The following is a 14,413-nucleotide window of genomic DNA, read 5'->3' on the forward strand; positions in this document are numbered from 1 at the left end:
GGCTCTGAATAGAGTATAAAGAAATTGCTATATAAAAGAATCAGGGTGTCAAAAATTTGAATACCTAAGCCAAAAATGAACCACACAGATTCCCTTCACAAAATAGCACAACTTTACATGTACTGTTGTAGATAAATCAATTGCTAAATTTGTTGCATCCAACCACAAGTTCTTACAATTGCTAATGGTTTCCGTTGATGCTGTCTAGCCAGTGATTTGCATAACAGGTCCGACTCTATTGCTGCCAACCATACTGCTGGTTACGGTTTCCACTCATTTGGTTAGAACCTCTCCCTGTGCCAGAACCTCCATATTGACCACTTTGGGAGTAATTAGGAGGAACACCATAGCCACCACTTGGTCCCCGAGGACCACTGGAAGCCACCCCACTACCAGGATAAGGTGGGGCTCGTCCCTGAGGTGGATATGTCCCACTACTATAACCTCCGCCTTGTGCCCCACGATCTTGATAATACCCCCCACCAGGGTTTCCACCTGGAGGATACCGATTTTGGCCTCCAGGACCACGAGGCTTTCCATATTGATGATGACCAGCTCCAGCAGATATTGCAGGCTGGGTTTGATGATTAGGTCCACCCCAGTGCTGGGAATGACTTTGCCCAGACTGTTGGATAGGAGGGAGGCGTGAATGTTGCTGTGGGTGCTGCAGCTTCTGTCTTTTAGCCAATTCTTCATTCTGTCGCTGCTGTTGCCGTTTTTTCTTAGTCTGGAACTCGTGTGATGATTCGTATTTAGGTAGGCTGTTTAACAGAGTAGAAACAAGTTGTTAGATGAAAAGATATATATGTATACATAGCATAATATATCTCAGGATACGCTTTAACTGACGTTAAGTCGTTAACCCATAAAAATCTCAGATTAGTTGGACCACAGGTGGTTAGATGTAAGAACATTGGCCAAGATGTCTCCAGATCCATTATAGGGAATACAATATGCACAAACAGCACTGAGAAATGTGGATGCAAAAGCACCTTCTAGGATCACAAGGTAAGGGGTCGGTCCAGAAATATTCAGCATCTAGAGCATCCTTTGCACATATTCTCTACAGAAAAAGAGGCATCGATCAAAATTGGAATTACTTGGTGAATAGAAAATATGCCATATGCAGTCAAACAGCTTATAATATAATTTAAAGACATTGAAGTAAAGTTCAGATGTCTCTGTAAGAACGGAAAGATATCCAAACTGGGGTTACACGAGATAATAAAAATGTCAAAAGTCTGTTATCCTTTTGAAGTAATAAATAGATAAATAGAACTGATAGAGCTCCATTTTGTTGGCTTTCAATAACTCATGCTGGCTTGCTCAAGAAAATATCTAGATCCCGCTGTAAATAATAAGGCAAAACCAGTAAAATATACATATAAGTCAGAAGGGAAATGCATCAAGATATATGGAAGCTGTTCCAGTTTACTGGTGCTATTTTTCCGTCCAGGTTTTTGAAACACAATCAACAACACTTTAATCCCATATTAAGTGGGATTGAATATATGTATCCTCGGTACCCTTTCCACTCTATTTAGGACCATTTCGTTCCATATTAAATAGTTTGGCTTGTACAACAATTTGGGGTTCTCTAAAATCTTACTTACCCCTATATTAACATACAAATAGTACATAACAAAAGGAAACGGACTCCTAACAACCAGTTCGGGTTCATGGCCGGTCGTTCGACTACGGAAGCTATCCACCTTATTAGGAGGTTGGTGGAACAGTACAGGGATATGAAGAAGGATTTGCACATGGTGTATATTGACCTAGAGAAAGCGTATGACAAGGTCCCTAGGGAGGTTCTTTGGAGATGCCTGGAGGTAAAGGTGTGTCGGTAGCTTACATTAGAGTGACCGAGGACATGTATGAAGGAGCTAAGACTCAGGTTAGGACAGTGGGAGGCGACTCGGAGCATTTTCTGGTTGTTATGGGGTTTAGGATATGCGCTCAGCCCGTTCTTATTTGCCCCGGCAATGGACGCACTGACCAGGGGCGTACGCAGGTGTTTTTATAAACGGTGTCACCATTTTAGACATGAACAAATAAAAAAATTATTCTAATAATATCATATTTAAAAATATAATCAGGAAAAGAATATAACACAAGCAGCATCCCTCCAATTCAAAAAATGTATGTCCTAGTCAAGTAGTACAAAAGTATAAAAAAGCAAAATGAGGCTACACAGGTTCGAACTCACAGGCCTGCACAGAAATCTTCAGGCTTTGACCAGATAAGCTAAACGCCTCTTTGTGACAAGTGGTGTCACTTATTTAAATTTACCGTTTTTCTTGTTTTTTCATTTGAATTATATATAAATAATTAGTAAAAAATTTCGACAAAGCGGTGTCACGTGACACCGCTTGGGCTAAGGTAGATCCGCCCCTGGCACTGACACACCATATTCAAGGGGAGGTGCCATGGTGTATATTATTTGCTGATGACATAGTTCTAATTGATGAGACGCGAGGCGGCGTTAACGAGAGGCTGGAGGTTTGGAGACAGTCCCTTGAGTCTAAGGATTTCAAGTTGAGTAGGACTAAGTTATAATACCTGGAGTGCAAGTTCAACGACGTGACGGGGAACCGGGCATGGACGTGGGGCTTGACTCACGGGTCATCCCCAAGAGAGGAATTTCCAAGAACCTTGGATCGGTTATCCAGGGGGATAGGGATATCGACGAGGATGTCACACATTGTATAGGGGTGGGGTGGATGAAATGGAGGTTAGCAGATGGAGTCCTGTGTGACAAAAAAGTGCCACCGAAATGAGGATGTTGAGGTGGATGTGCGGGCAAAGTAGGATAGATAAGATTAGGAATGAAAATATTCGAAAGAAGGTGGCGTGGCTCCCATAGATGATAAGATGCGGGAAACGAAACTTAGATGGTTCGGGCACGTGTGGAGGAGAAGCCTAGATGCCCAGATAAGGAGGTGTGAGCGGTTGGCATTGGCGGGTATGAGAGGGCGGCTTAAGAAGTATTGGGGAGAGGTGATCTGACATAACATGGCGCGGCTCCAGATTTTCGAGGACATGGCCCTTGATAGAAAGGTGTGGAGGTCGGGCATCAGGGTCGTAGGTTAGGAGGTAGTTGAGCATTTTCCTACTTCGTACCGAGTGTGAGGTTAGCCTGATAGTGTTTTGTCTAGACTGCTAATGGTTAATGTTGTGTTCACACTATTTTTCCGTTTTTCCATAGTACCAGGCCATATTTACTGGTTATTGTTAGTGCTTTTCCATCTATTTTCTGGCGCTTACGATGCTATTATTATTTTTCTGGTTTATGTTGTTGGTACTGATCTATTGTCTCTTTTCGTCTTCTTGAGCCGAGGGTCTATCGGAAACAGCCTCTCTAGTCCCTCGGGGTAGGGGTAAGGTCTGCGAACATACTACCCTCCCCAGATCCCACCTATGAGATTTTACTAGGTTGTTGTTGTTGTTGGACTCCTAACAAATACCAGGTAACAACAGCTAGCTTTGTTACCTACCCTTGATCCAAACTAGTGTAAATGTAACAGCAACTAACCTTAATCCAAACTGGTTGGTGCCTACATGAATCTTTAGATCCTGTTTTGTTCTATCCTTAGCTAAGTATGCATTGGTCATGAGTGATGCAGGTCTTTTAGATACCTTCCTTTCATGTTACCTCGTCCTTTTAAATCACTTTTTAATCATCATATTGGTGCATCTATGGATACAAGTCCACTTACGACATGGCCAAACCATTTCAAGCAACCTCGCTCTTTATCCAATTGTCTTCGCTCTTTACCCAATTGTCTGCCACCTGCACCATCTGTTGAATCCAATCAGTCCTAACCTCGTCCAGTATTTATGATCATACACCCTTTTTTAAATCTGCATTTTTACGACATTCATCTAGTGTATTACGCCTTAGAAGCCCAATATTCACCACCACATAACATCACTAGTCTCACAACCATTTTAAAACACTACTCTTTCACATTGACGGGTATCTTTTTCTTTGAAAGGTAATGGGGTATGTTAACATTCTTCCATTTCAAAAATCGTTTATAAGTTAAAACACACTACAATAAAAGTCACCGATGTTGTGATCGGTACTTCCACTAGCTCGGTACTTCCACTAGCTGAGCAACTATAACACTTAAATTTGTGTCATTTAACTTAGAAATAGTAAACCATCCATGACTCTCATTCTATAAATTATTTTAGAAAGATAATTATATTATAACAGCAGCACTAAGGAAATGCTACAATATTTACAGGTGACTCTCATTCTATAAATTATTTTAGAAAGATAATTATATTATAACAGCAGCACTAAGGAAATGCTACAATATTTACAATAAAAGTCACCAGTGTTGTGATCGGTACTTCCACTAGCTGAGCAACTATAAGAATTAAATTTGTGTCATTTAACTTAGAGATAGTAAACCATCCATGACTCTCATTCTATAAATTATTTTAGAAAGATAATTATATTATAACAGCAGCACCAAGGAAATGCTACAATATTTACAGGTGAGCAGAAAATCAAAAAAGAAAAGAAAAAAAGGAACCCCTTTCTAGTCTTGCAAGGATTCTGAGGGGACAAATATTGAACTCCTTCTAGCACCAAAAAGAAAACAAATTGTTTCTCCTCTTTCTGCCTCTGTTCTAGTAGAGTAGGCAACTGTGCGGTAGTTCTCGCTATTACCACTTTTAGGCCAATTATGTTCGGGTATATGTGTTATAGCTTTGTTGTCACTTTGCAATGAATGAAAAAATGGTTTATATTTCCTGCTTCTTCCCACATAAGTGGCACCTACTGCACGAGAAATTACCCATTTTTTTAAAGGTTGTCATGTATTAAACATCCCCAGACCCCACTTGTAGGATTACACTGGGTTTGTTGTTGTTGTCGTCATGTATTAAACATGCATTTTGGGCCAGCAACCAAGAGACACGGAACACTTTGAATAGGGTTTTTGTTATCCAGATCAGATACCAGAGCCGCTGACTGCGCTAAAGGCTTGTCTAGTAAAAGTCTTGTAACAAGAGTTTTACAACGAAGACACCTTTATCATGTCGCTTCCAAACTCAAGTATCTTCACTTAAGTTGAGGCTTTGGAATGGTTCCAAGAGAAGTAGTAAAGCAGCAACTCCTCTCACTTTCAAATCATTAAGATTTCATCTCAATGTGAAGTTTCAAGTGTCTTGTTTTATAGCAAGCCAAGGTGGCATCGGGTTGGCTGGCAATCTGTATGAGTCAGGAAATTGGTCTTTAAAGAGCACTGATTAATCCAGTTGTCATTTCAAAAGCATAGTTTCCGAGTATTACCCACTTCAAAATCAATATTTTCATTAAAAGAAGGCCAGACTACCCTAATGCTTCTCAAGACTGCTACTCCAGGTGATGTAGACACATTTCTGGTATTATCTGCTCCATACTTGGTATGGATGACATTCCTCCAGAAAGTCCCAGTTTCATAGTTGAACCTCCATAGCCACTTAGAGAGTATGCTCCTATCGTGCACCTCAAGTTTTTAATTCCAGTCCTTTATCTTTCTTGGTAGCAGTGACTTCACTCCATTTGACTAGGTGAAATGTCCTCTTTTTTTCTCTTTGTTGCCTTGCCACAGCAAGTTTCTTCTTAACTGATCCAATCTATTGGCATTCTATAACTTTCTTCTACACAAAGGCATAAGTTAACTTCTCGGCCACTAATTACCTTCTGGCTTCTGATCTGTCAATTATAGTTGTCTTTGTCATTTCTCCACATGCCTCTGCTTATCTATCAAATTGTAATCACCTTTTCCTTAATTTTTCAAGGAAATAGTGTTTCTTCTCTTCTCATGAAGATCCAATGAGCTCGTTCCCAAGGCAGTAAGTTTTTTTTTTCTGAATAAGTCATAATTATATTATACTATTAAACAGCCTAACACTAAGATGGTGCTAGGACATTACAAAGTTAGGAACCCTCGTATACAAAAACAAAGAGGAGTCTCGTCTGTACAAAATTTCTACTCCTGTAGTGAATTAATGAACTTTAACATGCTATCCTCATCCTTACATATAAACCAAAAACCATAAACATCTATACTTTAGTTTCTGTACAAGATCTTCCTGTTCGAAACATCTGGAATTCCTCACAAGACCAACATATCAAGCTGGCACTGGTTTCTACGAATTCTTCAATGATTTGCTGATTCCCCCCCCCCCCCCCCCCCCTAAAAAAAAAAACAAAAAAGAAAAGGGAGAATTACACATAAGTACAATTCATACACATACATTGTAATTGAGTAGCCCATTAATAACTTTGCAAATCTATAGCCCAAAGACAATAGGCCCAAATCCGAAAACCCAGCATTTTTTCACACAATCAACATTTCTTACGATCAATGCTATTCAACATACCTATTATTGAGGAGAGATTATGTACTCATCTCCTACCAAAATCAGTGTTTTACTATTAACGTTATGAGACAATTAATAAAAATATATTTAAATATAAAAAGAGAAAGAAAAAAAGAAGAACTGGTAGCGTTTTTCCCCTTAGTTGCAGAGAATTTGCTGGATTTCAATTAAATAGTTACTAAACATATAATATATGAATATAAAAGTAGAAGAAATCGATTAAACAATTAGTAAAATATACATTCATTTATGAACAAATAAATAAAAATAAATTTCGCTGCTTTTTTGCTTTGTCAATGGTAGAACAAATGGTAACTCCTTCTTTTACACACATCATTGCTAGATTTTAGTTCTTTATTTTTTTTTCTTCAATGATGTCATTAATTGAGTTTAACCCAAAACAGAGAATAAGTTAAAAACAAGCAAAGGAGGTTGTCCAGCTTGAGAAAAGGTAAGAAAACACATAAAAATTTAATTTCGCCGTTGTACATTCTTATACACTGGTATATACATAATTATACAAAATTATATACACTTTTACATATTTATACAATATATATACACACTTGTATTTATAATGTCTAAACAATGTATTTATGTTGTATAATTGTGTATAAACAACAATTATATACGTTTACAGACAAAATACCTTTTAGCAACCATTACACCTCAATTTTAACACAAATCATGAAGAAGAAGAAGTTAGTAATCCACTAAATACCTGTAAATAATGTATCAGCTAGGTATAATAGTGTATAAGAGATGTTTATATACCCATATACAATATTATACATTGTCATACCAATGAATCCTATAACCGGAGATTCACAAGTTCTTCTTCTTCTTTCTTGAGCCTCTTGTGAAATTTAACTTAAATCTAGCTCAAATCTGCTTCAAATTTAAGTTTTGAACTCCTCTTGATGTTTCAAATCGATTGGAACAACAACCAATGATGTTTTCAAGCAAACCCAATAACACCCATTTCAAAATTAATCTCAAATCTTAGATCTGAATGGTTCAAACTTAAAGCTTCAACCTTCAATGGAGTTTTTTTTAATCAATCAAATTTTAGATTTGAGAAACTTGAGCTCCAGTAATGGAGGTTTTATGATTATATACACTGAAAGGAAGAGAAAACTAAACCTAGTAGCAAGGATGAGGCAAATTTGTAATTGTACAACTTCAAATCTTATTCAAAGATCCAGCTTCGCACTTGGAGTTGAAGTGTGCTTATTTGATAAGGCAGAATACGCATAAAAGAGAGATATCAAGAAGCTTAGGTGGCTATGGACTATAGAGGAACTGAGTCTTTAATGTTGGGCTAAATGATGAAAAGATTCTTTCAGGTTATATACAACCTGGCCAAACCGGGTAAGGGCTTCAAACTTGGGCCATTTTCAGTTAGGATGTTGGGTCAAGTGACAACGGACGTAATTTTTCCAAAAGAAAACAACGCCAGCTGGTCAAAAGATCCTTGACCATGCATAGCATGACAAAAGGCATATAGAAAATATAATAAAACAGGTTCCAAATCTGTCTCGCTACTGTGCAATGCAATAAAGATGATTACAGTTCTCCTCCTCGCTGCTACACAGATAAGACCTGCTACAAATCGACATCCCTTAGATTGCTTCAGGTGCAGCACGCATCATCTGAAACCAACCATATAAAGCAGGCAGCCTAAAAAGAGGCCTTAGATTTCTATATCTCCTAACGTGGCCAATTGAAAGGGTTGCCCAACTCTTGATTCAATCTCCTTGTAACATGAAGCCCTACAGAGAATATTTCGTTCTGTTGCCTCTTCCATATGGTACAATCAGCTTCTTCTGCATTTAAAGCCACAGGCCCAGAGCCACATGCTCTAAGTCTTTTAACAGTAGCGCGATTCTTAGTACTTCCCAAAGCAGAGTCTTCTAGGGTTTTTGCACCAGCTGCTCTGATTGCAACATTACGACACACAACTTCCTAGATTAGTGGTGACATTAAAATGGTCATCATATCAAATAATAAGTGGTGTATGTCCTCTCCAAACATCTTTCCAAAACCTTGTGTTCCTGCCTAGACCAATATACCAGAGACGTTGTTCCCCGTACCCTTCTCCATAAAATCCTCTCCTTTTTGCTGTATCCCCACAGTCGTTTCAGTAGTAGACTACTAATATATGCTTTCAAGTTTCTCCAGCATCACCATGTTCCACTTCACCAAGTGAAAAGTCCTCTTTTCCTTGTTTCCACCCCGCAGAGTTCCTCCTAATCTTGTCCAATTTTTTCTTCATACTGACTGGCATGGAAATAAAGACATAAGGTAAGTTGAAGAGAGTCGAGTACACTGTTAATGAGTATAATCCTACCCCGAGAGATAAGTACTGCCTTTTCAGGTTGAAGTCTCTTTTCACACCTCTTCTCAATCTTTTCTCGACATCTATTTTGCTTTGTACCTGGCAACTAAAGGCATGCTCAAGTAAATCAATGGAAGCTCCTATCTGATAGCCCAAAGTATCATCCAACCTTTGTAAATCATGCACTTGACTAGCCCGCATGCCCTAATTATGGGTAAGCCCACACTTTTAGTATCACAACTTCTAACCACCATTCACCATTCATTCATTTCACTTTTAAAGACGATCAACCTGCCCAGTTCATTTTTCAATTTCCTTTTACACTTTTAGGTCTTAACATACATCAAAAGATAAGAACAGAATAATCGCAAATGCATAATTAACTTCATATGTTTGTCCAGTCAAAATGCATCACATCAAATGGGTGGGAAATAAGAACTGTATTTATTAACAAAGGTGACTGTTTTACGATATGTTCTGGTATAATCCTTGTGGGAACTAAGAAATACGCAACCAACATCCCTCTTCAAATTCTGATAACATCAGACAAAAGCAAATCAATTGAGCATACAAATTGCAGCAGTAACTAAAACTCTACATATTGAGAATAGCGACACACTAATGAACAAAGTGGTGCCTTTGGACAGAAAGGAACTCTCAAGGAGTGTACATGTTGACCTCATAAATAAGTTCAGATGCCCAAGAAACCTATATTCTTGTTGCAACAGAGAGTTTGATCCATATCATTTTCTGTACTAAAGCACCTTCTGATATGTTCAGATCTTCAAGAAACACCTTCTCCAAAATAATGGCACAAAGTAAACCAATGTAGTTTGAGATTTAGTTACTATAACCACATTAAGGGAAATACCTGAGATGGATCAAGAGTCAGCATTTTGTCTAATAAATCCAAAGCATGGCGATCAAAACTGCACAATGAATAAGAACTAAGTATGTTAGCCAAGTTACAAAAACAAGTAGTTCAAACAACTCAGCATTTCAGAGAGTGAACACTTAACTGCCTAAAGACCTCTCTAACTCGTCTTTTCATTGGCCTTGCTGGCTTGAACTTGCCATACCAAGGAATCTTTGATACACCAGGCCAGTTAACTTCATCAGGGGTTCCACAAAGCTCATATATTTTGTTCAACTGTTCAGGCTGTAATCAGAAAAGAGTAAGAGTGAGGGAATTGATCTTCAACGAAGCCAACAGAAATCATAAAATTGTAAAGTTAGCATAAACATGAAGCCAAAGCAAGAGACACAGGAAAAAAAATGAAGAGGCGCACACAGAAAGAGAAGCAGATTAAATTAGCTTAAAGACATTGAACTGGAAAGGAGTCTCATGAACTGCATGATGTTCTCAACTTCTACCAGACTTCTTCCTTTCACCAGAAATAAATAAATCTATGCATCTGACTTCACTTAATCACATCCTCGAGTTTCTAATACCATGGCCTGATAATACATTTCAGAATCTTACCATTTCTTGCAGATACAGACACGCCATAAAACAATATTACTCCTTTTTTCAACTAATATTACGCTCTTTCTATTTTGGAATGTCTTCGAAAATGTTGACATCATTCCACTTATAAGAATATTATATTATACAACACTTCGAAGAATTTAAATTCATTAACCATTCAAAATTTAAATTTTGATATGATATTTTGTCTATCAGCAAACTTTACAACTACGTCACTAACTTAAAATTTTCTTCTACTACCACTAACATAATACATAAGTCAAATTAACATCTTAAGCTCGGTTTCTAATCAATTACCATCATATAACAGAGGACGTAATACTTCTATTGTTCATGTGATCTCCTAAATTTTCAGAATGTTTGTGCCCTAATGAACTGAATCCTTGTCCATGCTACTCCGATTTTTGCTTGCTGTTAGTCCTTAACATGGAGTTTATTAATCACGGGCCTAGCTAACAAGATCAAATAGAAGAAACTAGCTAAGAAATTTTTTCGCTGTTCAACTTATTCAATTGATTGTGAGATCTGGTTCAAATAAGTTGTTTTCTAATCCAAATCCTTCATTGATGTGAGCATGTTAGCCAGAGAATTTGATTAGTACACCATCTGACAAAAGTAAAAGATACTCCTTATGAATAGAGCCAATAGCACATTAGCAAATATTCCTTGGACCACGAGTAACCGGTAAACTTGTAAAGTGAAGCTACTGACACCTACCTACAGCACCTAGAGAAGCAGAGCAAAAGTTTTAGAGGATATTACCTCATTTTTTCCAGGTAAGATTGGCTTCCCGAAGAGAAGTTCAGCAAATATACAACCAACGGACCACATGTCAACAGCTGGGCCATACTTTGTGGCTCCAAGCAACAACTCTGGAGGTCTGTCCAAGATTATCGTATATTAGTTTAGAAAGAGCAGAAAAATTTCAGAGTGCTACAGTGATACAAGAAAAGTAATAAGCAGAATGCTTTAACAGGCTTTAGATTTACCTGTACCACAGAGTAATAACACGATTTGTCAGATTAGCATTGTGATCACCAGAAAATGACCGTGCTAAACCAAAATCAGCAAGCTTCAGATTTCCTTCATTATCTATCAGAAGATTAGAGCCTGCAAACATAAAAATGAAAGGATACAAATGTGTCATGAGATTCCAGTAACAATTGCAAAGATCAATATGTTACATACAGAGAGTTGAATGAAAACTAACCTTTGATATCTCTGTGAAGAACTTGATTAACATGGCAGTAATGCAGACCAGTAAGGAGTTGCTTCATGTAGCACTGGAAAAAGTAATATCATCAATAAATATGCAGTGAATAGATGGTCATCACAATCAGAAGAAGTATAAATCTTTTTCTGCAAGATAGGCTTACGATACTTTAATCTGTGGAATTGTGAATCTCAACCCTGGTCGATCAGCAAGTCCAGTCAAGTCATGATCCATGTATTCAAAAACCATGTAAATGTTTCCCTTGTACTTGTTATTATCTGTTCCTCAAATAAAATTGAAATTCATGAATATTAATTTCTGCAAACGATGGGAAAGGAACTTCACTATCAATAAGAAAAATCTTAGCTGGAATACCTAGCTTCCCTTGTTCATCCCCTTCAGGACCTAGAAGAGAAATTCATGTCAGAACTGACAATAAAAGTTAACCAAACTTAAGCAAATTTTCAAAACATATAGCAGTTAAGATTAAGAGAGAAAGTACCTTGGGAGGTTACTATCTCTTTTAGCTGAATGACATTTTCATGCTGCAATTTCTTTAGAATTTTAATCTCGCGGATGGCTGTTATTGGGAACTGCAGAAATAAGCAAAATTTACCATATTATCAATCTCAGGACTGCAATCCATTAGTCAAAATAAGCTCTAACATTTAAAAGGGATAAATACAAATCTAAAAACAGAGTGATGATTGGGGGAAAGAACAGTACCCCCTCCTTCTCATTGTCCATACGTATCTTTTTCAAAGCAACAATCTCCCCAGTTGCCTTTTCTCTGGCCATGTACACTTGCCTGGAAAAGAGCAACAGTGACAATCATGCTAAGCATACAAACCATGAAGCAACCAATGAAATATCAACAAATGGAAAGTTCGGGGAGTCATCTCTGAATTGAATCAATTTCATCTAGTCACCAATTACAATAGTTGCAATATGGTCCCAAACAATAACGCCAATTGCATCCTTATTGCATGACATGGCCGTTTACTATCAGTAACTTATATTTTTATTAACAAAAACAAAAAGCAGGGACACACTAAGCTAATTCTGGACATTACAAAATGAGGCGCCCCCTATACGAAAACAAAAAGAAGAAGCTCCCCTGTACAAAATTACTCCTGTAGTGACTCAATAAAATCTATCATGCGATTTTCATCATACAAATCTGTAGACTGCAAGAAAATGCCAGCATGCCTAAACATCTGTATACTAAGAATCTGAATTGAGCTAGTTCTGCCCTCAAAACACCTAAAGTTCCTCTTTCCATAGTATCCAACAGACACATACTGGGTTAGTCCTCCAATACTTCTTAAGAGACTTGTGAAAGCTGCAACTCCACTGACCATCCAATAATTGTCTGATTGACTGTGCCATTATCAATGCTGCCCAAAAATGTTCAAGAACAGGTCCTACAACTGCTGTATTACATTGCAGGAACAAATGGGCTGCTACCACATAAAGAATGCAACTTTATATGGGGCTCTTGATTTCCATAGTACCTTCTAAGGACACTGGGGGTAGTTGTTTGTTCCATTGTTTAGCAACTTGTAAACATGACCTGACTGAGAATAAATCATTGCACTGCCCTGTTGCATGACTTTGGCCTGGCCTTTAACCGATCCTTACCACAATAATTCAACTAAACCAAGAGCTTTTCCGACATTCTCTTGAGTATACTGCGGATAAATTTGGAAAACCAACTCTTACATCTTCCAGGCGAGACGAGACACAAAGAAATAAGAAGAAAAACAGGAATTAACTCTCCTCAGAAGCCATTACATACCAGCGTGTTATCAAGCCACTTCCCCCTCATCTTGCCGATTCCACCCTCCCTTCCTCAACCGTAGCTCCCATTGCCACTCCCTATACCCGCCCTAGTAGCCCCACCATCCAAATTTCCCTTCCCTGCCGCTTCCATCACTTTTTCCCGGTACAATTTTCTATTCCCCAACCCTACAACTCTCCAACTAGCGAGTGCATCATCCAGCAACCCATTTCCCTGCCCCACCCGTGACTTCTTTTCATCAGAACTGCCCCAATCAAAAACCACCTCCCCATATGCAGATCCCATCAACCTCTCTACCGTTCTCCAACCCCCAGATCCTAGCCATAGCCCCTCCTTCCCAAACCTTAATTGAAGAAGGATGAGAGAGGTCGGAACAAAGGGTCTGGTTATTTAAAGGACAAACAATTGTTTCCCCAAAAGTATTTCTTTTCTTATTTTTCGATAAGCAAAAGTTCTATCGAACAACAGTAGCACTAACACTGTGTTATGTGAGTACATCGTGGAAACCTTACCAAAACTCAGTTCCTATCTGAACTATGAAATTCTAAACAAAACCGATTATTCAAAACCCAAAACCATGCCAAAGATAAGAACTGAATCAACTAATCGGATTCAATATGGTTAGAATGAAACACGACAACTAAAAAGAACAAAAGGCAACCTTCAATAACATTTTTAAGTTCAGGGACAAAGGGCTACACAAGAAATAACATTACATCTTCTTGAGGCATGAAAAGAACGAAGTTAAGTCATTAACGGGAAGAAAAAAACACTTGTTTGATAAATGGGACAGTTATTTTCCGGGTATGCCTTTTTCTCAATAAGTCTTTATATATGCTTCACATGGCCTATTTCAAACAGATTAATCCAATGGTCCAATCGCTATTTTCTCAGAAAACAAACTCAATAACAACCTAATATCAGATCATAAAGCAATGGCATTACAACAAACTAAGACAAAACCACAATAAAAGATTCTCATTTACCCACAAAGACTACAAGAGCAAAATACAAAATAACATACCAATGAAACAATCCCAAATGTACCAAAAGCTCCTATTTTCTACAGTATTTAATGAGGCAAAAAAGCAACCCATCCTTGTCGATTATTAAATATATTAAAAAAACTGAGAAATACAGCAACAATTTATCCAAATAAGAGGCAAAGTAAAAGAATGTTAATTTCTG

At 37.9% G+C, this 14,413-nt stretch overlaps 1 protein-coding gene across 1 annotated transcript in view; it reads right to left on the reverse strand.

Moving 5' to 3' along the window:
* Nucleotides 1-9: 9 nt before the first annotated feature.
* Nucleotides 10-14,413, reverse strand: part of LOC109238867 (cyclin-dependent kinase C-1-like) — a 14,780-nt gene continuing 376 nt past the window's right edge. The window contains exons 2-12 of the mRNA XM_019405348.1: nt 12,151-12,232; nt 11,927-12,017; nt 11,800-11,829; nt 11,593-11,702; nt 11,422-11,494; nt 11,201-11,321; nt 10,974-11,091; nt 9,742-9,881; nt 9,594-9,651; nt 993-1,063; nt 10-761 (exon numbers count right to left, since the gene is read on the reverse strand). Coding sequence (XP_019260893.1) covers nt 236-761; nt 993-1,063; nt 9,594-9,651; nt 9,742-9,881; nt 10,974-11,091; nt 11,201-11,321; nt 11,422-11,494; nt 11,593-11,702; nt 11,800-11,829; nt 11,927-12,017; nt 12,151-12,232 — 1,420 coding nt within the window. The 3' untranslated portion in view covers nt 10-235. The remainder of the gene's footprint in view (nt 762-992; nt 1,064-9,593; nt 9,652-9,741; nt 9,882-10,973; nt 11,092-11,200; nt 11,322-11,421; nt 11,495-11,592; nt 11,703-11,799; nt 11,830-11,926; nt 12,018-12,150; nt 12,233-14,413) is intronic.

Source organism: Nicotiana attenuata, unplaced genomic scaffold, assembly GCF_001879085.1.
Source record: "Nicotiana attenuata strain UT unplaced genomic scaffold, NIATTr2, whole genome shotgun sequence".
Lineage (NCBI taxonomy): Eukaryota > Viridiplantae > Streptophyta > Magnoliopsida > Solanales > Solanaceae > Nicotiana > Nicotiana attenuata.